This window comes from Schistocerca serialis, chromosome 6 (genome assembly GCF_023864345.2).
Source record: "Schistocerca serialis cubense isolate TAMUIC-IGC-003099 chromosome 6, iqSchSeri2.2, whole genome shotgun sequence".
Lineage (NCBI taxonomy): Eukaryota > Metazoa > Arthropoda > Insecta > Orthoptera > Acrididae > Schistocerca > Schistocerca serialis.
The window spans coordinates 549,690,653-549,717,116 of record NC_064643.1 but is presented as its reverse complement, the minus strand read 5'-3'; the positions used below and the strand labels follow the sequence as shown (position 1 = coordinate 549,717,116).

At 43.8% G+C, this 26,464-nt stretch overlaps 1 protein-coding gene across 1 annotated transcript in view; it reads right to left on the bottom strand.

Moving 5' to 3' along the window:
* LOC126484493 (ras-related protein Rab-23) overlaps positions 1–26,464 on the bottom strand; it is a 497,835-nt gene that overhangs the window by 432,177 nt on the left and 39,194 nt on the right. Inside the window, exon 2 of the mRNA XM_050108028.1 lies at positions 8,378–8,448. Within this exon, the coding sequence (XP_049963985.1) occupies positions 8,378–8,410 (33 nt within the window). The 5' untranslated portion in view covers positions 8,411–8,448. The remainder of the gene's footprint in view (positions 1–8,377; positions 8,449–26,464) is intronic.

Sequence of the window (26,464 nt, the reverse complement as noted above, 5' to 3'; positions counted from 1 at the left end):
GTGTGGGGTAAAAGTCATCGCTTTATCCAGTATCACTCCCAGGTATTTCGTCGTCGAAGTCCAGGGTACTGGCTGTCCATTGATGGCAAGTCGCGTTCTCAGTTCCGGCCGTTTCTTCGTAAACAGTATTGCTGATGTTTTCGTAGGGTTTAAGGTGATTTTATTGCTCTTTGCCCACTGTTGACAAGTTGTTCGATGTTCCTTCCAGAGGTTAGGGACACCGTGTCATCGGCGTACGGACTGGCGGTGACGTGTTGAATGGTGGGAATGTCGTTAATATACAAATTAAACAGGTATGGCGATATACCGATCCCTGTGGGATGCCAGCTGAGATAGTTTTCAGTGATAACTTCTTCCCATTTATTTGTACATAAAGACGCCCGTCCTGTAGAAAACTCTCCAATTGTGGAGTTTCGTCTTTTCAGGTTCACTTGTATGGACTCTGTTACCCGAAGCAGTTGAAGCTCCGCCGATAACCGTGGCTGGAAGCCAAACTGTTCGTGGCGGATGGTGTTACTTTCTTCCAGATACTCTGTGAGACTCTGTAGAAACATCCGTTCAAGAATTTTGTCGAGTGTGGGCAACAGACTAATCGGGCAGTAGCTGTCTGGCAACGTTGGTTTTCTCCTGTTTTGGGAATAGCGATCATCTTCACCGTCTCTCAATCTGCAGCAAAGTTGCCCTTGAGTAAGCAGCTGTTGATAATTCCAGTTAAGAGAACGATGACCTTTCTCGGAAGATGCTCAAGTTGGTATTGGTTGGTTGGTTGGTTGGTTGGTTGTTTTGGGGGAGGAGACCAGACAGCAAGGTCATCGGTCTCATCGGATTAGGGAAGAATGGGGAAGGAAGTCAGCCGTGCTCTTTGAAAGGAACCACCCCGGCATTTGCCTGGAGCGATTTAGGGGAATCACGGAAAACCTAAATGAGGATGGCGGGGCGCGAGATTGAACCGTCGTCCTCCCGAATGCGAGTCCAGTGTGCTAACCACCGCGCCACCTCGCTCGGTCCGGCGTTGGTCACAGAATCCTTGCCAGGCACCGAGTTGTTCGTCTTCCTGATAAGTTTTCTAACTTCAGCGGAGTGCTAAAAACAGGCCTCTGTTGTGTAGAGAATTGGCGGAAGTCGGCGATTCGCTGCCGGTTACGGTCCTCTTCCCTTGCGTCCTCTGCATCCTGTGGGGGCGGGGCTATCATGTGGTGTTCATATACGTCGACATACAATACTGGCCATTAAAATGGCTACACCACGAAGATGACGTGCTACAGACGCGAAATTTATCCGACAGGAAGAAGATGCTGTGATATGCAAATGATTAGCTTTTCAGAGCATTCACACAAGGTTGACGCCGGTGGCGACACCTACAACGTTCTGACATGAGGAAAGTTTACAACCGATTTCTCATACACAAACAACAGTTGACCGGCGTTGCCTGGTGAAACGTTGGCTCGCTCTGAGCACTATGGGACTTAACTTCTGAGGTCATCAGTCCCGTAGAACTTAGAACTACTTAAACCTAACTAACCTATGGACATCACACACACATCCATGCCGAGGCAGGATTCGAACCTGCGACCGTAGCGGTCGCGCGGTTCCAGACTATAGCGCCTAGAACCGCTCGGCCACTCCGACCGGCGGTGAAACGTTGTTTTGATTCCTCGTGTAAGGAGGAGAAATGCGTACCATCACGTTTCCGACTTTGATAAAGGTCCGATTGTAGCCTATCGCGATTGCGGTTTATCGTATGGCGACATTGCTGCTCGCGTTGGTCGAGATCCAATGACTGTTCGCAGAATGTAGAATAGGTGGGTTCAGGAGGGTAATACGGAACGCCGTGCTGGATTCCAACGGCCTCGTATCACTAGCAGTCGAGATGACAGGCATCTTATCCGCATGGCTGTAACGGATCGTGCAGCCACGTCTCGATCCCTGAGTCAACAGGTGGGAACGTTTGCAAGACAATCCGACGACGTTTGCAGCAGCATGGACTATCAGCTCGGAGACCATGGCTGCAGTTACCTTTGACGCTGCATCACAGACAGGAGCGCCTGCGATGGTGGACTCGACGACGAACCTGAGTGCACGAATGGCAAAACCTCATTTTTTCGGACGAATTCAGGTTCTGTTTACAGAATCATGATGGTCGCATCCGTGTTTGGTGTCATCGCGGTGAACGCACATAGGAAGCATGTATTCGTCATCGCCATACTGGAGTATCACCCGGCGTGATGGTATCGGGTGCCACTGGTTACACGCCTCGGTCACCTCTTGTTCGCATTGACGGCACTTTGAACAGTGGACGTTACATTTCAGATGTGTTACGACCCGTGGCTCTACCCTTCATTCGATTCCTGCGAAACCCTACATTTCAGCAGGGTAATGCACGACCGCATGTTGCAGGTCCTGTATGGGCCTTTCTGGATACGGAAAATGTTCGACTGCTGCCCTGGCCAGCACATTCTCCAGATCTCTCACCAATTGAAAACGTCTGGTCAGTGGTGGCCGAGCAAGTGGCTCGTCACAATACGCCAGTCACTACTCTTGATGAACTGTGGTATCGTGTTGAAGCTGCATGGGCAGCTGTACCTGTACACGCCATCCAAGCTCTGTTTGACTCTGTGCCCAAGAGTATCAAAGCCGTTATTACGGCCAGAGGCGGTTGTTCAGGGTACTGATTTCTCAGGACCTATGCACCCAAATTGCGTAAAAATGTAAATCACATGTTAGTAATATATTTGTCCAATGAACACCTGTTTATCATCTGCATTTCTTCTTGGTGTAGCAATTGTAATGGCCAGTAGTGTATTATTCAGCTTGGCCAAGCGAGTCGCATATGACGCCATCGGGGCCGCGTATTTCTCTATTTGGCGGTCTCGACTTGCGCAGTGCCCTGACAAGTTGCCACTCTTCCCTAGTCTGGAGGAACATTTCGTTCATCTTTGTTTCCCGGAGGTCTTGCCTCCATGAAGCTAGGCGGCGTAGCTCCCGGGACAAACGAAACATCATCCGTCTATCTTCTGGATGTCTGTATCGTTGCCATCGTTTACTGTGAGTATTCTGGCGATGCTTGATTTCGTTGAGATGAGGAGGGAATGTTTCAAATTGATGCTCCTGACGGAAGATATCAGTTGCTGCGCATCTTGGTGCTCGTTGAATTTTAGCTCTCAAAGTTGCCTGAGCGATTACAATTTCCGGAATTGTAGAGACGGCTTGGGTCGGTCAGTCGTTATTGTAACGGTATGTCCCAGTTAACAGCTATGGAGCTTGGAGGTGGTATTGGGAGGCCGCCACCCTCGAGAAGTCCGAGAACTGATAGATGATCAGATGACAGGTCCTGGATGGTCCTGAGCTGTAGATTTGCAGCGATATTTTTAACAATCGCTATATTGAGAACGTCAGCCTCCTGGACGGCGAACTCAGGGATGCGTGTTGGCTCCCATGGCCCATAGATGGTGACTTGATCGTTCTGTAGATCGTATAGTAGCTGTCCCTTTCGGTTGGTCCTGCTTGAATGCCAAGCCCCATGTTTGGATTTAAGTCTCCTCCCAGCAAGACCATACTGAGTCGGTCGAAGACAGCAGAAGATCTCTGGCCACCAACTGTTTCTTGAGGCTAAGATACGCCGCAACCAGAGTTACGTTTCCTATTGCCGTGAAGATTGTGACCGAGGTGGCTTCCAGTGATTCCAGGGGCAGTAGATCCTCCTGATGTCACATGGTGTTTTTGACGAACACTGCAATTCCGCCACCTCGTTGGCCAGCCCGGTCGCCTTCTGGCTGTGAGCATTCCCTATTAAACGGCGGACACAGATGGTGCTCTGGTAGTTATGCCACTACGCTATCTGTTTGTGGGTGACGTTGAAACCATTATCAGTACGTTTATTATCCCGCAGGAGGCATATACCGTCATTGGATCAAAATCGATGTTGTCTTTCCCGCTGTACTAATTTTTTTTGCGGCAGTGTAAGCTACAGAATGTAATGACCAAGGTTTAAAACATATACATGTTTATCAAACACACATTCGCAACCCACACGAGGGCGGGTACATACTTTGCCATTGTTCTGCATGTCTCTAATATAAGTTCAGCATCACTTCTCGTGTTCCTACAGTTCTCCGGAATTTGAATTGATTTCCCCGAGGTCGACCTCGATTCTTCTGTAAATAATTCCGATCAGTACTTTACGATGATATTCATTAAGTTACGCAACAAACCTTTTATGTAACCATGTGACATGTCACACAGTAATTGAAGTACGTAAAGCTTTTTTGTGGTTAAACTGCATAACCAGCATGGCTGAGAAAATGTGGAAAGCAAATAACACGCATCACACGAATTAGCTTAAACGGATGGCTCCGTGATTATGAGGTAGTTGTTTCGAAACGTAGTTGAATATGAGATGAAATGTTTTAATGTTGTGGCTAATGAACATAGGCCATCATTCCTTGATTCACTAAAAGCTGTTCTCCAAGTAAGTTACCCTTACCGCGGTCTGTTTCTCATGAGCCATGGCGCAGAATTCGCTATCTCGACAGCGCTATCTCAAACACAACGCTAGGAAACTGACAATTATGTCTGACGTAGAATTTATGGCCGAACGCGTCTAATTTCTACCCAAGTCATGGAATGCAGTATTACGACTGGTTGGTTCTCAACAAGCACAAAATCAGTTGAGAGCACAGTTAGATGTCCCGCCGTGACGTTGTGTACTAGTAGGTGGAAACACCTAAAACAGAAACGCGCGTCGTATTAAACAACACGCTTTATCTGACAACCGACTAAGAGTTTTCTACAGGAACGTTCAACCGTACGCTACTACTGAACAAGTTACGATCGCAGCTAGCTGCTGAAGAGTTTAATACATTTTATTACCGCTGTCTGCACTATCTCAGGAGTTTTTATCTACCGGAGGAAAAACGCAGCGTAAGACGTGTGTTTTAAGTCAGTCAGATTTCCTTATATTTGTTTCATTAAAATACATTGGTTGTTCAAAACGAAGCGTTTTTGTGTGTAAGGCGGAACTGGAAATATACAGTCACCAAAAGACACTGTTTAGTCACAATATTACGGCCACCTGCTCGTGTTCAAAGTAACCGCCTCCAAGATCAACGTAAGGTTAATTTGGGAAGTATACGTGCCGCCAAGGAATTCTAAAATTTCACAGCGTTCTTGAATATACTTACCTTTTATGCCTCTGAGGTCGTCGTCGTATTTAGAGGTGCAAGACCACGCCTTCTCTTAAGGGTATTTTTGAGCATATTCTGATGTTTCGTTTGCAATGAATAACAGAAAAAGTTAGCGTAATGTTTATTTTCCGCTCCCAGAAAAAGAGAAAAACAATCGATGACAAAGGATAATGATTTAAGATGGCTGGAATCAATGTTGCCATCATAAAATTGATTCAGACGAATACACTAATGAGTATTTCTGGATTTCCGGAAGGCTTTTGACACTGTACCACATAAGCGGCTGGTAGTGAAATTGCGTGCTTATGGAATATCGTCTCAGTTATGTGATTGGAGATTTCCTGTCAGAGAGGTCATAGTTCGTAGTAATGGACGGATAGTCATCGAGTAAAACAGAAGTGATTTCTGGCGTTCCCCAAGGTAGTGTTACAGGCCCTTTGCTGTTCCTTATCTATATAAACGATTTGGGAGACAATCTGAGCAGCCGTCTTCGGTTGTTTGCAGATGACGCTGTCGTTTATGGACTAATAAAGTCATCAGAAGACCAAAACAAACTGCAAAACGATCTAGAAAAGATATCTGAACGGTGCGAAAAGTGGCAGTTGAACCTACATAACGAGAAGTGTGAGGTCATTCACATGAGTGCTAAAAGGAACTCGTTAAACTTCAGTTACACGATAAATCGGTCTAATCTAAAAGCCGTAAAGTCAACTAAATTCCTTGGTATTACAATTACGAACAACTTAAATTGGAAGAAACACACAGAAAATGTTGTGGGGAAGGCTAACCAGAGGCTGTGTTTTATTGGCAGACCACTTGGAAAATGTAACGGACCTACTAAGGAGACTGCCAACACTACGCTTGTCCGTCCTCTTTTAGAATACTGCTGCGCGGTGTGGTATTCTTACCGGATAAGACTGACGGAGTACATCGAAAAAGTTCAAAGAAAGGCAGCACGCTTTGTATTATCGCAAAGTATGGGCGAGAGTGTCACAGAAATGATTTGGGATGGACATCATTAAAAGAAAAGCGTTTTTCGTTGCGACGAAATCTTCTCACTAAATTCCAATCACCAACTTTGTACTCCGAATGCGAAAATATTTTGTTGACACCGACCTACATAGAGAGGAACGACCACCACGTTAAAATAAGGGAAATCAGAGCTCGGACGGAAAGATATGGGTGTTCATTCTTTCCGTGCCAGGCACTTAAATGTGATTTGCAGAGTATCCACGCAGATGTAGAACACACGCAGCCGAACTTCCCCTCGAAGCAGGGTGCCTCGCAGACTTCACCTTGAGCAGAAGCAGCTTCTTCTGACATATAGGCTCCGGACGTCACTGTTACAGCGTCAACCAAGCCATACATCATCTAAACGACACGTCTCGTCTCTTGGTTAACCATATGTATACATATTGTTAATACCAGGGGAGAGTACCTTTTACACCACTAACGAACTGGAACATCAGTAAATGTAACAGGTTTAAATAATGGAAACTAACCGTCATTCGAAGATTTCGGGCGGTGTTGTGGAACAGCAGAGACAAAAATAATTAAAGCGGCAAGAGACGAGTTAGTGGCTGTTGGAAAAGGCGCAGCATGAATGCAACAGGTAAGAGAAAGAGAGACGCATGTTATGCTGAGGTGCCGAGAAAGTTAATTAGTAAAATTTGACAAGAGAGGAAGGGAAACGAAGGTACAGGAGACGACAATTATACTGAGTTGATGTTTTTTTTATTCCTTTTTCTGTAAGAACTGTTAGGGAGGTGAGCATGAACGTTAACAACTGACTAAAAATAGAGATCAACACGTCAAAATGGTTCAAATGGCTCTAAGCACTGTGGGACTTAACATCTGAGGTCATCAGCCCCCTAGACTTAGAACTACTTAAACCTAACTAACCTAAGAACATCACACACATCCATGCCCGAAGCAGGATTCGAACCTGCGACCGTAGCAGCCGCGTGGTTCCGTACTGAAGCGCCTAGAACCGATTGGCCACCGCGGCCGGCTCAACACGTCATCACTGCAGGTTATTTATTCCATGTAGCCTCACATGCAGGCGGATCATGAATATTTTGAGCTGCTGGTAACGTAGGAACGTAGTCATAACAAATGGCACACTACAGTATATTCTTTTAACGTTCCTAGCGAACAAAATTTCTCGATGTACGTATGTTTCTGCAGCCGGGATCAAGTTCACTAAAATCTTTCTGGGTTACGGGTGGGTAATGACATACGCCCAGCAGAAAGCTGAAGCAGGACAGCCGAAATATCCATTTTAGTATTTAAAGATGTTTGTGTACTGAGACAGCTGTACATAATGAAGACATTTAATGAAAACGTTCTCCAGGCGTGCTCCTGTTATCTTTCATTTAATCAACCTCCTGCAAGTTAACGCTGTTGTCTGTCATTCCACTGAGAAAGAATCCACGTGCATTGATAAGGGCACACTCGAAAAATGTGGAAAGACATAAGATCAACTGCGGAAACGGGAGCAAGTTCTTGTGACCAGAGAACCGTCAGGGGTAAATCGAGTATAGGTTCTGGCAAAAGCTTTATGTGAGTACGCTATTGTGTGGGGTCTGCAACACAAAATGACCAAACAGATGTAACACCATTTAGAAAGACGAACTCCTGGACGTGTAACCTAAGAGGAGGAGAAGGAGGAGGAGATTAGTGTTTAACGTCCCGTCGACAACGAAGTCATTAGATACGGAGCGCAAGCTCGGTTGATGGGAGGATGGGGATGGGAATCGGCCGTGCCCTTTCAAAGGAACCATCCCGGCATTTGCGTGAAGCGATTTGGGGAAATCACGGAAAACCTAAATCAGGATGGCCGGAGACGGGATTGAACCGTCATCCTCCCGAATGCGAGTCCAGTGTGCTAACCACTGCGCCACCTCGCTCGGTTGTGACCTAAGAAAAAGAGGAACTTGAGTCACGTGATTCGAAGCAGGGCATCGAAGTCGCACATTGCAGGAGAACCCGTCACTATCGTCCTCTGCGGACTGGCAGGGTGTTCTAGTTACTTTTGGATCGTCCGTCTTGTTCTCGTGACACTTGATTGGAGAAGACTGACACATACAGTACAACGTACTTTGACATTTTACAGAATTACTTTCTTCTGATATGTATACCGAAGCTACTCTGCTGGGAGACAGGAGGATTAATGCCTCATTGTGGTTTCTTACCTTGATGGCCACCTCGAGCTCCTCTTCGCGCATGGCTGGTTGGCTTCCGTGCACTCAGCTCATCGCCGCACCTGGAACAATAACAAGGGTAGAGTCAGTCCGACCACGCAGTAATACACGTGAGAGGACTTACAGTGAGTCCAAAAAGTATTCTTCAAGCTGCATATCTCTTAGAAAACAAAGTCTGCATAACATGAAAAGAAATGTATAAAAAATCTAAAGAGCCAGTCACGTAAGAAGTACCTCGGTAAGTCATTTTTCTTGAAAAGCAAGGAAAGAAATACATCCAATTCGACAGCAAGGTTAACAAAATAGAAAACGTAATATAAGAGCTAGTTCATGAAGTATTCGTCCACCATCTGAACCTGCCGAAATTCTGCGCGCAGTGATTAAATTATAACCCACTGTACAAACTAGAGTCAACCATGCGCGGCTCCACTCTATCGGCTGTTGTGGTTCTGAACAGCGCCGACACAGTGCAATTAGCGCTATGGGCCCGTAAGGGTAGTGAGACTCCGCTTACACTATGAGTGCAAATCTTCTTACGAGACTGCTAAAGTAGTCGGTAGACCTAGATCGACAGTTCAGTCGATAATAGATTGATTTTGGCAACAAAATCATTACGAAACCAACCACGCACCGGACGCCCTCACACTTTGACTGATGCAGACGTGAGATGTATCATGAGTGAAATGAAGAAGAAACCCAAAATCAAAGCTCCTAAGTTGGCTGGGGAGTGAGAGTCTAGGGGAAAAAAGGTAAGTGCCAACACAATCAGAAATTCCTTCAAAACGTATGGGTATCATGGCCGCGTAGCGCGCAAGAAATTTTGGGTCAGTGAACAGAATCGATAGAAACGTCTTCATTTTGCGATGGAATATAGATTCAAAAAGGAAGGCTTTTGGAATAGAGTAATATTTTCTGATGAGAGTAAATATAACGTACTCGGGTCGGATGGCAGGCGGATGGTGTGGCGAAAGAAGAATGCGGAGATGTTGCCACGCAATCTTGTGCCAAAGGTTAAACACAGTGCTGGCTCCCTGATGGTATGGCACTGTATGAGTGCTACAGGTGTTGGAAAATTACATTTCATAGAAGGTACAATGGATCACCATATGTACATCAACGTTTTAAAGGGCGATCTGAATCCTAGCGACGAAAAATTCGGTCTGCAAGAAAATTTCATTTTTCAACAACGATTCAAAGCATACGGCTCTAAATACAAGGCTGTGGCTCTTGTACAATACCCCAAAACAACTTAACACCCCTCCTCAGAGCCCAGACATTAATCCTACTGAACACCTTTGGAAAGTACTGGAAGATAGCATCAGGAGAAGACACATTTCTAACAAGAGAGACCTAAAAGAAGCACTTCAAGACGAATGGGACAACATTCCAGCCTCTCTGATGGCAAACTTTGTCAAGTCGATGCCCGGACGACTACAAGCAATAATAGCTGCAAAGGGAAACCCCCACCAAACATTAATGTTGGTAATTGAAATCATATTTTCCGACTGTAAATTTAAAAAAAAATGAGTGGGCGAATACTTTTTGAAGTAGCCCCTGAGTAAATTCTTCATTTTGACAAATTTGTTATCGCTATGGATGTATTTATTTCCTTGTCCATCAATAAAAATGACTTACCAAGGTTCGTTGCCTATGACTGGATGTTCACATTTTATGGTTCCTTCCTTTCACGTGACAGATACTAAAATTTTTTAAAAATTACAACTAGACGAATACTTCCTGGCAGATTAAAACTGTGTGCCCGACCGAGACTCGAACTCGGAATAGAGTAATATTTTCTGATGAGAGTAAATATAACATACTCGGCTCGGATGGCAGGCGGATAGTGTGGCGAAAGAAGAATGCGGAGATGTTGCCACGGAATCTTGTGCCAACGGTTAAACACAGTGGTGGCTCCCTGATGGTTCGGCACACAGTTTTAATCTGCCAGGAAGTTTCATATCAGCGCACACTCCGCTGCAGAGTGAAAATCTCATTCTAGACGAATACTTTTTACACTCACTGTATCCTTAGGACGTCTTTGCAACATGATATGGAGGAGAATCGTGAGGATTCACTGCGTGAAAGCCAACTATGGGCGTTGATGCGTCACAGTATAACCTAACTGATCAACAGTATCCTGACACCCCTGTGTAATGCGGAGTTGACCACTAGATGCCACGAAAGGCGGACCAGCCGATATGAACCGAGGCGGGGAGTATTCTGTTCTCAGAAGATAAGCAGCAACGGCAGAATACCTCCACGATGGACGATGTGGCCTATTCTACACGTTATTTTAGATCTATGTGACGATCCTGTGCTGAGTGTATTTATATGTTTTGACAATGCCATTACGGCCCTATCACTTTAGGACATGGTGTAGAAAATATCTGAGGATGGTCATTACCGACTGAAACCGTTCATCGTCAAAAGAATTGATATTGTGATCAAAGACCAGAATAAAAAACATTTGACAGTACTGGATCACTGTTCATATACGCGACTGTGTCGCAGCTGGTAAAACAGATTAATTTAGTCAAAAGTGTAGGTAATCCCAAACATTTTTGTTCTGAGTAGAGCAGTATTTTATTTTTGTAGGCATTTCAAGTCATAAATTGCACTTCATAATGTACTTCAGTACTGAGCTGCAGTTAAACAGTTTTCATTGATTATACATTTAGTAACTTTTGGTACTTAATTAGATTAGTTTTCGTTGTTTCAAATTAGTGTTTCACCAAGTTTGAGATTTTGTTTCACAACACTGTTCACATGCGCAACACAGTCCCAACCAACAGTGAGTATTGTTCAGCAGTTGAATACGACAACTGAAGCACACGTTACACGGGGAGAAAGATTTTGAAAAAAGAATATTCAGTATTTTCATTTATAGACAAATTTTCATAGAAAGCTGACAGTGGTACAGTACGAAACACGATCCCGTGTGTAGGCAGAGTACAGATCGGCTCTCTCCAGCTCTGCTTCTGGGGCCAGTTCTGTCGCTGCCAGAGCTGTTTCACAAAGGAAGATATACGGGGCCATCTGCCCGCTGGTCAGGAAATGCACGACCGGCATCTGCAGCCGACTGGGCGGCCGGCAGCTAGCGGGCACTCGAGTGTGGGCTGCTGGGATGCAAATGGGATGCGTGGGCGACGCACGTAGAATAACCTCGCGTAGAACCTGCCCAGGCCGGCGGTCTGCGCGGTTCAACGAACCAAGCGCCGTGGACGCGCATTCCACAAGGCCTTCAAGCGATTAGCCGATGCGTTCAACTACACTACTGGCCATTAAAATTGCTACACCAAGAAGAAATGCAGATACTAAACGGGTATTCATTGGACAAATATATTATACTAGAACTGACATGTGAGAACATTTTCACACAATTTGGGTGCATAGATCCTGAGAAATCAGTACCCAGAACAACCACCTCTGGCCGTAATAACGGCCTTGATACGTCTGGGCATTGAGTCAAACAGAGCTTGGATGGCGTGTTCAGGTACAGCTGCCCATGCAGCTTCAACACGGTACCACAAGTCATCAATAGTAGTGACTGGCGTATTGTGACGAGCCAGTTACTCGGCCACCATTGACCAGACGTTTCCAGTTGGTGAGAGATCTGGAGAATGTGGTGTCGAGGGCATCAGTCGAACATTTTCTGTATCCAGAAAGGCCCGTACAGGACCTGCAATATGCGGTCGTGCATTATCCTGCTGAAATGTAGGTTTTCGCATGGATGGAATGAAGGTAGGGCCACGGATCGGTTGAAGGTAGAGCCACGGATCGAATGAAGGTAGTACGGACAGTATGTAATTTTTTTCAAACCACAAAAAGGGTTGCAAAACGAAGCGTACGGGAATAGCACCACAACAGGGACCAGTTTGGTGGAGGAGTGTGGTTTACCCAGTTACAAGGGGTACGAGAAGACTCCAGGAATCAAGTTACATATTATTAAGGCAAGCCACGGAACTTTCACTGCATCCTACACTACGAAGTGATAAGACACAAACTACACTGAAGCGCCAAAGAAACTGGTATAGGCATGCGTATTCAAATACAGAGACATGTAAAGAGGCAGACAACAACTGTCTGACGCAGTTGTTAGATCGGTTACTGCTGCAACAATGGCAGGTTATAAAGATTTAAGTGGGTTTGAGCGTGCTTTTATAGTTGGCGGACGAGCGATGGGACAAGCATCCCCGGGACGGCGATGAAGTGCGGATTTTCCTGTACGACGAGTTCACGTGTGTACCGTGAATATCAGGAATCCGGTAAAACATCAAATCTCCGACATCTCTTCGGCAGGAAAAGATCCTGCAAGAACGGGACGAACGGCGATTGAAGAGAATCGTCCAACGTGATAGAAGTGTAACCCTTCCGCAAATTGCTGCAGATTACAATTATGGGCCATCAACAAATGTCTGTGTACGAACCATTCAAAGAAACATCATCGATATAGGCTTTCGGAGCCGAAGGCCCACTCGTGTACGCTTGATGACTGCTCGATACAAAGCTTCACTCCTCGCCTGAGCCCGTCAACACGCGGACTGTTGATGACTGGAAATATGTTGCCTGCTCGGACGAGTCTCGTTTCAAATTGTATCGAGCGGATGGACATGTATGGGTATGGAGGCAACCTGATGAATCCATGGACCTTGCATGTCAGCAGGGACTGTTCAAGCTGGTGGAGGCTCTGTAATGGTGTGGACCGTGTGCAGTTGGAGTGATATAGGACCCTGATACGTCAACATACGACTCTTACAGGTGACATGCCCGTAAGCGTCCTGTCTGATCACCTGCATCCATTCATGTTCGTTGTTCATTCCAACGAACTTAGGCAACTACAGCAGGACAATGCGACACCCCACACGTCCAGAATTGATATAGAGTGGGCCTCAGGAACATACTTCTGAGTTTAAACACTTACTCTTGCCACCAAACTCCCCAGACATGAACATTATTGAGCATATCTGGGATGCCTTGTAACGTGCTGTTCAGAAGAGATCTCCACCCCCCGTGCTCTTGCAGATTTATCGACAACCCTGCAGCATTCATGCTGTCAATTCCCTCCAGCAATATTTCAGACATTAGTCGAGTCCATGCCACGTCGTGTTGTGTTACTTCTGCGTGCTCGCGGGGGCCCTACACGATATTAGGTAGGTGTACCGGTTTCTTTGGCTCTTCAGTGTATTTTCGAATGGCTCTAAGCAATATGGGACTTAATATCTGAGGTCATCAGTCCCCTAGACTTAGAACTACTTAAACCTATATTACCTAAGAACATCACACACATCCACGCCCGGGGCAGAATTCGACCCTGCGACCGTAGCAGCAGCGCGGTTCCGGACTGAAACGACTAGAACCGCTCGGCAACATCGGCCCGGCAGTGTATTTTCAACATAGTCACTAAGTCCCTGTAAACAAGCGAAACGTTCTACCAATCGTTTAGCTCGTCGACGACAGAAATCAAGAGCTGGATTTCCCTGTCAGCACCATCCACGTCTGTGCTGCCTTCGTCAGATTGCTGGCCCCACTTCAAAAATGGTTCAAATGGCTCTGAGCACTATCGGACTCAACGTCTATGGTCATAAGTCCCCTAGAACTTAGAACTACTTAAACCTAACTAACCGAAGGACATCACACAACACCCATTCATCACGAGGCAGAGAAAATCGCTGACCCCGGCGGGAATCGAACCCGGGAACCCGGGCGCGGGAAGCAACAACGCTACCGCATTACCACGAGCTGCGGACGGCACCACTTCGCTACGGCTGTACGCCACATTGCATTCAGTCCACATACCGCTATAATTTTACGGTGAAACTGAGACATTTTGTCCACAAGAATCGTACTGCCCCGTGTATTTTAAGTTTGGAATACGTTTCCAGTTACCGAAGAGTACATTTCTAGTTGCTGCGCCATTTCACTCGCGCACTGCGTTGCATCTGTTACCCGAACCGCAGCAGAACTGTGTTTGCAGGAAACCCGGAATATGTACTCTCTTCTGAAACGCGCCAGTCTCTTTGTGCAATGGTCTTAGCGTGAGACATGTGTAACTTACTTTCTGAAATCACCTCGTATATACCACTGAAATCATATTCACTGTAATGGAATGAATCGAATGAATGGTATTAACTGAATTCTTCGTCGGTGCTTGGCAAAACGTGGCACTGCTATTGAAAACAACACATTTTCGTGATGTTTTGCAAATACTATTTTTTTAAATCACGAACCAGCTTTCGGATTCTTGGACCATTGTCAAGTGATAGTTAAATATTACAAATGGTTCAAATGGCTTAGAGCTCTATGGGACTCAGCATCTGCGGTCATCAGTTCCCTAGAACTTTGAACTACTTAAACCTAACTAACCTAAGGACATCACAAACATCCATGCCCTAGGCAGGATTCGAACCTGCGACCGTAGCGATTGCGCGGTTCCAGACTGAAGCGCCTAGAACCTCTCGGCCACACCGGCCGGCTAAATATTATACCCAAGATGAACTGACGTGCGACATACACATCTTTCACTTGATACGTAGTATGATGAAGTACAGAATGTTTACATCGGAAAGTATTACTTTTTTGTACAACTTTTTCATAGTATATAAAAATCATACATTTAGCACAAAAATGAGAAAGTTAAATTGGCGCCTCTAATATTTGCATTACTGAAACTTAAATCAAAATAAGGAAAAATGAAATTTATATCATCCACCTTTAAACTACGTTTTCGGACCCATGTATATTGGGTTTGTTTTTCTTGTTGCGACGAGTAGTATCACGTCTCACACTATTCGACACATCTTTTAGCACCCTCTATAAATGAGTCGATGGATAACATCGGGAACTCCGCGAGGGCCACTCGTTGACGAAGATATATACAGGTAAGTCGCAATGTAAGGCAGCTGTCGTGAAATGCAGGAAGACCCGCAGAGCATCGACAGTTCGTGGACGAACTGGTACTTTATCTCCAAAATAAGTAAGTTTAACGTGCTGCGGAGGAGTAGGCATAAAGACCGATTATTGTTCCATTACACGATTGCCGATCAATAATGGAAAAAGTTAAGAGCGTCAGCAATTTAGAACAGTTCGTCTGAAGCTTTGTGAAGTGAACTACGACATAAAACTAATAGGTGAAGCAGATATTCAGACGGACTCACAGGAAGAATCCTATGCAAATGTAACTCATCCACGAAAGTGGCAACTTAACACGACCCTCGTTCGACCGATTCTTGTGTATTGCTCTGCAGTTTGGGCCCCTAACCAAGTAAAATTAACAGAGGACTTTGAAAAGATCAAAAGACGACCCATGTGATTGGTCACAGCATGAGTGACATGGAAATGCTCTTCCGTTTGGATGTAGAAAGGGTGAAGAAGGAGATGGATAGAAAGAAAGGGAAGGAGAAAGTTGAGAGGGAGAGGGAAGAAGGAAGTTGAGAGGGAGAGAGAAGGAGGAAGTTGACAGGGAGAGAGAAGGAGGAAGTTGACAGGGAGAGAGAAGGAGGAAGTTGAGAGGGAGAGGGAAGGAGGAAGTTGACAGGGAGAGAGAAGGAGGAAGTAGAGAGGGAGAGGGAAGGAGGAAGTAGAGAGGGAGAGGGAAGGAGGAAGTTGAGAGGGAGAGGGAAGGAGGAAGTAAAGAGGGAGAGGGAAGGAGGAAGTTGAGAGGGAGAGGGAAGGAGGAAGTAGAGAGGGAGAGGGAAGGAGGAAGTTGAGAGGGAGAGGGAAGGAGGAAGTAGAGAGGGAGAGGGAAGGAGGAAGTTGAGGGGGAGAGAGAAGGAGGAAGTTGAGGGGGAGAGAGAAGGAGGAAGTTGAGGGGGAGAGAGAAGGAGGAAGTTGAGGGGGAGAGAGAAGGAGGAAGTTGAGGGGGAGAGAGAAGGAGGAAGTTGAGGGGGAGAGAGAAGGAGGAAGTTGAGGGGGAGTGGGAAGGAGGAAGTTGAGAGGGAGAGGGAAGGAGGGAGAGGGAGAGGGAAGGAGGGAGAGGGAGGACAGGAGATGAATAGAAAGAGAGTAGGTGGAGGTGGTGGACAGAGAGGGGGAAAGAGGAGGAGACGGACAGTGAGAGAGGGAGGAGGCGGTGGACAAAGAGGAGGTGGAGAAGGAGATTACGCCGTATCTCGAAATCAGCAATTGGAAAGCATTGACGAGTTCTCTAGTAATTAATATATAACTTATTAAAAAACAGGCTGACCATACTGGAATCATTGCTGATACTGGTTTATCATATTGACAATATTATTTATTAAAAAGAACCTTCGAAAGATAAACAAATGAATCAAATTGAACGAACCAAATGTACACGAGGATGGCCTATCCTGAAAAAAATGTGCCCTTTGGTACAAGTGAGGATCTAGCTCGTTGATGCAAATGTGTAACTCGTTATCGAACGAACAAGTTATAATTTTGGTTTTAAAAGTGAAGTACATATTAAGGACCCCCGCACATTGCAGAGACACAGCAGAGGAATGTGGTCTCAACAGGCCATTCCCGTACAAAATTAGCACCTTTTAGTTTGTAAAGTATGGATGTAGATGGAGATTTAGAAATGGATGTAAACTGTGGGAGAAACCGCGCAACGAGGAGCAGTCAAACAACGCACTTGTAGAGTGACCTTGAGGCAGGCAACCACGGCTCAAGTTTCAGCACTGGCAGAGGTACTGGCGGCGCGAAACGCAAACCAGCTACATATCATCGCCCGGCGAGGATCTTGGACCGGTATTACACTATCAAATTTCTTTGTCAAAATTGATATGTCAAAGAAGTTTGATGGTGTCATGGGCACTTTGTCAAATCTCGTCTGTCGTCAAATAAATTTGATCAAATCTAGGGCCTCGCTGTACATTCGAACATAAAAATCGCTTGTCTTCTGTTCACTGCAATGTGACATGTTACCACGTGGAGTGCTAGCATCGCTGCAGCGTTCTATCATCTGTAGTGTGTTTATAAACATGGTTGGTACATAGAATTGGTTTGTACCGTCAACTACAAAATTAATAGAGATGTATATAGCTGATGAGGCGCTTTACAACGTGAGGCACCCTGAATACAAAAGTAGATTAAGAAGATTGGAGAGCTATAAAAATATTGCGGAGGTCATTAGCCGTGAGATACGGTTTCGGACACAAAATTTAATTGATTTGTCTATAAAATAAAAATAATTCTTAATGCACATAAAGTGTATTGAACATTTATTTACCATTGGTCCTTCAGTACTTTATAAATTGCTGCACACGTTTCAGATATTATTTTCGTTAATGTACACTGTGCTATTCGAGTGCTGTACTGTAAGCTAGAGTAACTCTCCTGTACCAAGGAATCGGAGTGTTACAGTGAGCCTGTCTTCTGCAGATATAGCAGTTCTTAAGTGAGTATTGTGGTTTGTGATATAAGGATACACTTCATGAGCATATACGGAAATGTATGCTCATCCATTCTTAAGTAATTTATGTATGACTTGACGTCCTCCACTACAAGTTCACGTAACAAGTTTTGTTGAATGCTTTTATCGTCCCGTCGTAAAACAAACGGCTTCACCCAGGTAAGTTTCCTTTTTTTCCTCCCGCTTCTCTTCGACATATGCACACAGTGCAATTGTGGTACATGTAACTGCTGCCGTTAATAACAAGTTGTTGTTGTCAGCCATCTTGAACTTTGATGAAAAATATGATGACAGTGTAATACTGCTTTTTAGCACCACGTCAAAGATCTTTGTCAAATAAATTTCACGAATATTTGATCATGTCTTTGATCAAATCTTTGACAAAGAAATTTGATAGTGTAATACCGGCCTTAGCGAGCAGCTATGGCTGAGGTTAAATGCTCCGGTATGACTCAGTCGACTTGGTTCGTCATCGCCGAACCAAGCTGACGAGCAACGAGTTGCCAAGCTTAAACTCACCCTAACTCGGTTGAAAACAGCTATATTACAAGCCGCGACCAACGGAGTTGAATTATTCCAATGAGGTCAATGAGTCACCAACAATCAGCAGACCACCGAGTGAAGACTGAATTTAATCTTGCAGTTATCCAAAGTAGCGCACATTTGCAACTTTACGTAGTAAACAACATATGGAGTCAGCATATTCAAATGCAGCAGGATGTCGCTGCATCACGAGTCTATTATTTTCGTAAGCCCACGAATTTTTATCAATACTGACTCCAAACTGAATTAGAGGTAAGATTCTACCAGTAGCGGGTCGTGGGTATACATTCCGGGTGTTCACAAATTTTTAAATTCCGATAAATATGAGAGTGCAGAACTAATAGCATCTGCTGTATAACAGTTATGCTTATCAACATATTTATACAACTTCAGCTGCTGTCAGTAATAATAATAATATGCGTAACTTGTCTGAAAAAAGGAATAATTGTTTGGTGGTGTTTTGTTTTGTTCACTTAAGAACAGTTTATGGCACGAACGAAAGAATGTTTAAGTTTTCGCTGCTATCCGTTTTGCATTTTTGTGTAAGTGGAAGTATTCGTGCTTTTTATGCTTTCGGACAAATGTACAAGATCCCTAATTCATGTATAAGTTAAAGAATTTACTTCTGGGCTTAAAATCAGGGATTCTTATGTTGCACCCACACAAAAACTTACGCGTATTATACACTTCTTTCTTATATCTTCACTAGCAGTCACTCTTAATTGATTTAGTTACTTTCTCAGACAATGGATCTGGTCTGAAATGCCCTAGTTTCTTTGCGGTTAACTTTTCCTGGTAATTTTCTTTTCTGTTAGCACATAATACAGGTTCCTATTGCCACTCCACAGGAAAGCCGATTCCTCCATAGTAGACAACCAACTGCGAACACAAACCGCCGTTTGAGGAATGATTAAATTCCAGTACTACTATCTGCCAACAAGGCCACTTGAGAACAATACAAATGAGGCGCTGAGAGCCATAAGGGCCAAAATCAGGCCCTCTTCGATCCCCCATATTTAAGCGATAACAGAAAAACCAGTGAGACAACTTATCGTGGGTGTTCAGATATACAGTGAATCCAAGAAGTATTCGTCTAGCTGCATATCTCTTAGAAATCAAAATCTGTGTAACATGAAAAGAAATGTATACAAAATCTAAAGAGCCAGTCATGTAAGAAGTACCCGGTATTCGTTTTTCTTGAAAAGCAAGGAATGAAATACATCCCAATTGACAGCAAGGTTCACAAAATAGAAAAGGTACTACAAGAGCTGGTTCATAAAGTATTCGTCCACCGTCAACGTATTCTGCGCTTACATAATGAGTGCAAATCTTCTTAAAAGATTGCTAAAGTAGTCGGTAGGCCTAGATCGACAGTTCAGTCGATACTAGATCGATTTTGCGCAACAAAATCATTAAGAAACCAACCACGTACCTGACCCACTCACACTTTGACTGATGCAGACGTGAGATTTATCGTGACGGAAATGAAGAAGAAACCCAAAATCAAAGCTCCTAAGTTGGCTGGGGAGTGAGAGTCTAGGGGAAAGAAGGTACGTGCCAACACAATCAGAAATTCCTTCAAAACGTATGGGTATCACGGTCGGATAGCGCGCAAGAAATTTTGAGTCGGTGAACAGAATCGAAAGAAACGTCTTCATTTTGCGATGCAACATAGATTCAAAATGGAAGACTTCTGGAGTAGAGTAATATTTTCTGATGAGAGTAAATATAACGTACTCGGGTCGGATGGCAGGCGAATGGTGTGGCGTAGGAAGAATGCGGAGATGTTGCCACACAATCTTTTGCCGACGGTTGAACACAGTGGTCCTCCCTGATGGCGTGGGGCTGTGTGAGTGCTGCAGGTGTTGGAAAATTACATTTCATAGAAGGTACAATGGATCACCAATACGTATATTAACATTTTAAAGGACAATCTGAATCCTAGCGCCGAAAAATTAGGTCTGCAAGGAAATTAAATCTTTCAACAAGATAACGACCCAAAGCATACGGTTCTAAATACAAGGCTGTGCCTCCTGTACAACTTAACACCCCTCCTCAGAGGCCAGACATTAATCCTACTGAACACCTTATGATAGTACTGGAAGATAGCATCAGGAGAAGACACATTTCTAACAAGAGAGACCTAAAAGAAGCACTTCAAGACGAATGGGACAAAATTCCAGCTTCTCTGACGGCAAACTTGGTCAAGTCGATGGCCAGACGACTACAAGCAGTAATCGCTGCAAAGGGAAACCCGACTAAATATTATTTTTTTTGTAAATGGAATCATATTTTCAGATTGCAAATTTAAAAAAAAAAAATGAGTGGACCAATACTTTTTCAAGTAGCCCTTGAATAAATTCTCCATTTTGTCAAATTTGTTATTGCTGTGGATGTACTTATTTTCTTGTCCATCAATAAAAATGACTTACCAAGGATCATTGCATACGATTGGATGTTCACATTTTATGTTTCCTTCCTTACACTGACATATACTTAGTTTTTTTTTTAATTACAAATAGACGAATACTTTTTGGACCCACTGTATGTGTGAGAGCAGGCATCGAACAAATTCGGAGACATGATACTAGCATCGTTATAGGTCATATTGAAGTTAACAGAGATGCTAGTGGAGTTTAAATACAATGTTTTGGTGTAAAATGGCACTGTTCTCGTGAAGCCTCGTTAGGTAAATTTAAGGAAATTTTATTGAGATCAACTGTGCAGTAATTCTGCTCCCACCATTTTATATCTATGTAGAGTTGCGCTTTACCAAATCTACGGTTCTGTAGTTTTGGTAAACTACATAAATAACGTAGGGTATGGTAAGATTACCAGTAGTACTGGTAGAGTTGGTAGGGAAAAAACATAAATGAATGTGTAAGAGAGAAAATAGGAGCCGGCGACTTCGTTTCGTCATTTTGTTTGTTTGGTTGCTTCTTTTGCACGTAATTAGAATCACACATCATTCAGTATTAGTACATTGTGTATCTTGTATCCTTACAGAATATAAATTGCTTTTTATAGGTAATAAAAGTTAGTTGATCGCATGACTTCTGCGTTTTTATGCAAGCAAACAAATTACTTTTGATGCAGGTACAATTTACATTCAATAACATAAAAAATATAATTATTGTTCTTATTTTGTACTCAACAGAACGTTCCTCTTCATGATCAAAGGCAAGTTTCCTGTTATTACAGATCACTGCGAAAGTTGTTTAAGAATAACAGGAACATGTTCTAAATAGGTTCGAACGAAGTAGTGAAGCGATGTTTGGTACATTTTTGTTTTGTGGTTTTTTATTTTACCTTTTTGTTACGGAAATTCCGTTATCTAGCGCTATATAATAAATCTGTATTGTTTTCGCCGGTCGGGGTGGCCGAGCGGTTCTAGGCGCTACAGTCTGGAACCGCGCGACCGCTACGATCGCAGGTTCGAATCCTGCCTCGAGCATGGGTGTGTGTGATGTCCTTAGGTTAGTTAGGTTTAAGTACTTCTAAATTCTAGGGGACTGATGACCTCAGAAGTTAAGACCCATTGTTTTCTTTATTTTTACTACAGCGTCCCCCTTTCACAGGTTATAAATCAACAGTTTTCGAATAGAACTCGAATTAAACATTGAAAAATTCAGTTTTGCTACAAATACTGTTTATTCTTAACTAACAGACAGGAAGGTAAGTATGCAGAACAAAAATGTTCTGTAGGTTACCCGTCCCTTTATATATCCTCACTCAGTTTCTAGACGATTCACCGCTTCTGGTTTTTGGGGAAAATAGTAAGACACTGATCTCAAACGTAAATAAAGCGATCGTTACGAGGTAACGCCCAATAGCTATGCGACACACCTAATGTACAGGTAACGCACGTACGACCTTAACTGTCCAAAGTTACTTGGAAAATTACCGTAGTCTACGGTAGTTTTACTACTCTAATCTTACGTATGGATCATGTGACTAAGATAATAGGACGAGTACAGAGGCATACAGACTCGCTCTCCCTTGTTCCAGATGCGAATGGAATAGGACAGAAAATTGCCAATATTCGAACGAAGTACACTCCATCATGCTCTGCTCAATATCGCGCGGAGAGTAAGTGCAGAAATTGATGCCCAGGGGAAGGACTTTTTCCTTTTGGCAACAGTGTCTCAGTAACTGCCTCCACATTCTTCTTTGCATAGTAAGGCACTGTTTTACATGCGATTGGGACTGGATATTTTCCTAGAATACATTGTTTGTCTTTGTCCATATGAATGGGTTCTAACCAGTGAACTCAATACCAAACTGGAGACATTATTCAAAAGCGTCTTCGCTTAGAAAATTGTGACGCTCTTAGTGGAGCCGCCATATTAGACAGAGACATTCACAGATAGTTGATTTTACGCTTGCGACTTCATAGTGATTATGTGTCATATTCTTTTGAACATAACTAGTTAAAAGTTATGCTGCTTGCGGATGCAGTAACCGATGGACGACAGAAAGTGGCGCTAAATACCACGAGTTACGTACGCTTTTACATAACGGAAAGAAAATGATATTCGAGAAAGGTATATACTGCTACAAGGACATGTGAAATATTTGCAGATATTGTCACTCACGTCCAGAACTTGTAAAGAAATGGGTGCATGTTAAACGAAGAGAATACTAGTCTGCACAGAAATAGAATGTCATCTGCAACCATCATTTTACAAAAGACAACTGCTGCACGTGTTTCAGCCAGAAGTTGATATATAACCGCTGAACGATAACGTTGTACGAAGTGCATTCAGTTTCCTGTCCATTTGCAAGTGAATCAGAGAAAGCAACTTGTTCGGAATACACCCATCGTTTCTGAGCTGAAGTCATCTACTGAACTAGTAACGAAGACAGACAATGACGCGCATGTATCTTTATGTATTTCTGGTAGCCCGTAATTATCGTCGATGGATTGTTTTAATTTCGTTTCAGGAGGTAATGAAATCAAAATAATAAACACTTTGCGCGAAAGTGATGCAAGCAAGCCAAATGCTTTTTAAGTGTTCAGACTAAAGTATCTCACAGATTGGGGGGGGGGGGGGGGGTTGGGTTGTTTTGGGGGAGGAGACCAAACAGCGAGGTCATTGGTCTCATTGGATTAGGAAAGAATGGGGGAAGGAAGTCGGCCGAGCCCTTTTCAAAGGAGGAACCATCCCGGCATTTGCCTAAAGAGATTTAGGGAAATCACGATAACCTAAATCAGGATGGCCGGACGCGAGATTGAACCCTCGTCCTCAAGAATGCGAGTCCAGTTTGGTAACCACTGCGCCACCTCGCTCGGTTCTCACATGTTGTGGCCCTTAAGGGAAAAAGGCGGAAGACTATACATACGCTAGTCTCTGCAGCTGATTGTAAAGACAAGGACGAACCTCAGAAATACGACATGCTGCCAATGTATATTCACCTTAGGTTAAAATCACATTGAAAGAAAGCACTTATAAAGAGAACAATAGCTGTTGCACAAGGCCACAGTTCTGTTATGAGGCAAAGATTTGGCAAGCTAATGACATTTACCGAAGTACGACATGTACATTATAATGAATGAAACAAAATAATAAATAGGCAATGAAACGTACTGTTTTTACTAATCTGACAGCCTCCTCTCTTTCCGAAAAAACTTGCCTGAAAAATGTTTATGTAATTTGCTATTCTATTCGTAGACACTTTAATATCGGGAATGAAAAACAAAGCAACGGTTTAGGGGTTTCGTTGACCACGACATATGCCGAACTTATTTCGTAGGACTAGATAGAAGTCTTTTGTAATGTTTTCCATCAAATAAGAGATTAGCTGTGCGATCGCTAACCATCTGGCGAAACAACCACACTAAAAAAATCTTATGTTAGTGCTTCCTTTTTTGTCGCCATGTACTGTGATACTCACGAAATTAAATATAAATGGAAACAGAACAAGTTAATAGAGATATTCATCATGCAGGGATGCTGGATGGATACAAAGCAGCATTAACAGCAAACTACTAAATTACATCCAGATACCATCGCGTACTATCCATGAATGGTAAGTTTATTTCTTCTGTGTAGCAGAACAGTCTGATAGCTTGCCCCGACTTAACATGGGGGCTGTGATGCCACAAATCAAGCTTTTGCTTCGTGTAGTAGTTGTGGTGTCACCGCCAGACACCACACTTGCTAGGTGGTAGCCTTTTTAAATCGGCCGCGGTCCATTAGTACATGTCGGACCCGCGTGTCGCCACTATCAGTGATTGCAGACCGAGCGCCGCCACACGGCAGGTCTAGAGAGACTTCCTAGCACTCGCCCCAGTTGTACAGCCGACTTTGCTAGCAATGGTTCACTGACAAATTACGCTCTCATTTTCCGAGACGATACTTAGCATAGCCTTCAGCTACGTCATTTGCTACGACCTAGCAAGGCACCATTATCGATTGCTATTTATCTTGTGATGCATGTACCATCAGACCGATGTTCACCAATTATGGATTAAAGTATTCCAGAAGCTACGTACTTTTTTTACTAGACTCAACTCCTTTAACTGTTCCAGACCTCACGCCAGGCTGCGTGAGCTTAAACGCGTGCCTTTCGGCTTCCTGTCCTAGTGGCTTGGCTGTCTTGCCAAGTCACTACAGTAGTCTCTCCAGTTTAGTATAGTACTGAGCGCACTGGGTCAAATGAGATTCCCGTCCGAATTATAGTCAACAGGTAATATTTCAAAAGGTACTAGAAAGATTTCTTCTGCAGGGCGAAACGAAACGACCCGTTAATAAACTGAAGTCGGTAATGAGGCAACGATTTGGCGAGCTATTTGCTTTTGCCAACGTACGACATGTAAATTATAATGAATGAAACAAAATAATAAATATGAAATGTACTGTTTACATGTTACTAATTTTACGGCCTCCTTCCATTCCGAAAATCGTCGCCTGCAAATTAGGTTAGGTTAGGTTAGGTTAGTGTTTTTTAACGTCCCGTCGACAACGAGGTCATTAGAGACGGAGCACAAGCTCGGGTTAGGGAAGGATGGGGAAGGAAATCGGCCGTGCCCTTTCAAAGGAACCATCCCGGCATTTGCCTGAAGCGATTTAGGGAAATCACGGAAAACCTCGCCTGCAAATTGTTCATGTAACTTTTTACTCTATTTACAGCTGCTTCAACATCGGGGATGAAGAACAAAGTAACGGTTTATGGGTTATGTTGCTTAAGGAGAGGTTCACTGTCTTTTGGTTCAAAAAAATTATTTTTCTAAATTGCATTTTTGGATTTATAAAAGTGTTTAGAATCCACCCCTGAAACGGTTTTTCCGAATACGGAACGAAAATGTTTGTTATTCACGGTTGGACAGAAAAATGCAGCTGCATCACGCAGCAGTTTTTTTCTTTCGGAGGACGTGTTATTGTACCGGTGCTTGGGAGGAAACACACAAAATTCAAATGAAAGTTTTAGCGCGTGTGTTTGGAAGTTGGCCCCCAAGCATTTGCATTCTGGTGCGAAGACTGTGGAGATTGCGACTTTCCTGGCAGTGAGCAGCTTCAACGAAGAGTATTCAGCAATTCTGAAGATCATGACAACGATGGATGTCACCCTGGGACTCTATTCGATGCAGTTCGCCAAGCATTCGGACGACCACTGGATTCAAGCGGCCGAAAACCGCTTGTCACCGGCCGTACGAGCGGCTCTGGAGCAGCGCAGGATGGCCCAGGTCGAGCAGAAAGCCCTCTATGAGAAAGAGGGAGTACTAGTTTATGGACCCGGAATAGCAGACTGAACGTAAGATGCATAATATTGCATTTATATGTAGTCAAAACTTCAAACGCGTTTTTCTCGAAATGACTTTTTTGTCGCGCGGTATCGTAACTTCAAATCTACTGAACCGATTGGCATGATTGGGTGCTTCCGACGAAGCTAACAAAATTGTTTAGGAGTTGTACCACTTTAATTCCGATACATCAACTATAAACATTTTTACTTGGCCGACGAAGCTGAAAAATCGATGAAAAAACCCTATTTTTTCAACTGGCCGCCATTTTGTTTCCTATGGTCCAAATAACTTAAGCGAGGTAAACTCCAAAAGAATCGTATACTTCGCTAACGTCGACTCAATTTTGATTTCAGATGAGATACCGCGCGTGGAGATCTGCAATTTTGTTTCGTTCCGACGGCACTTCCGCCTTTGCTCT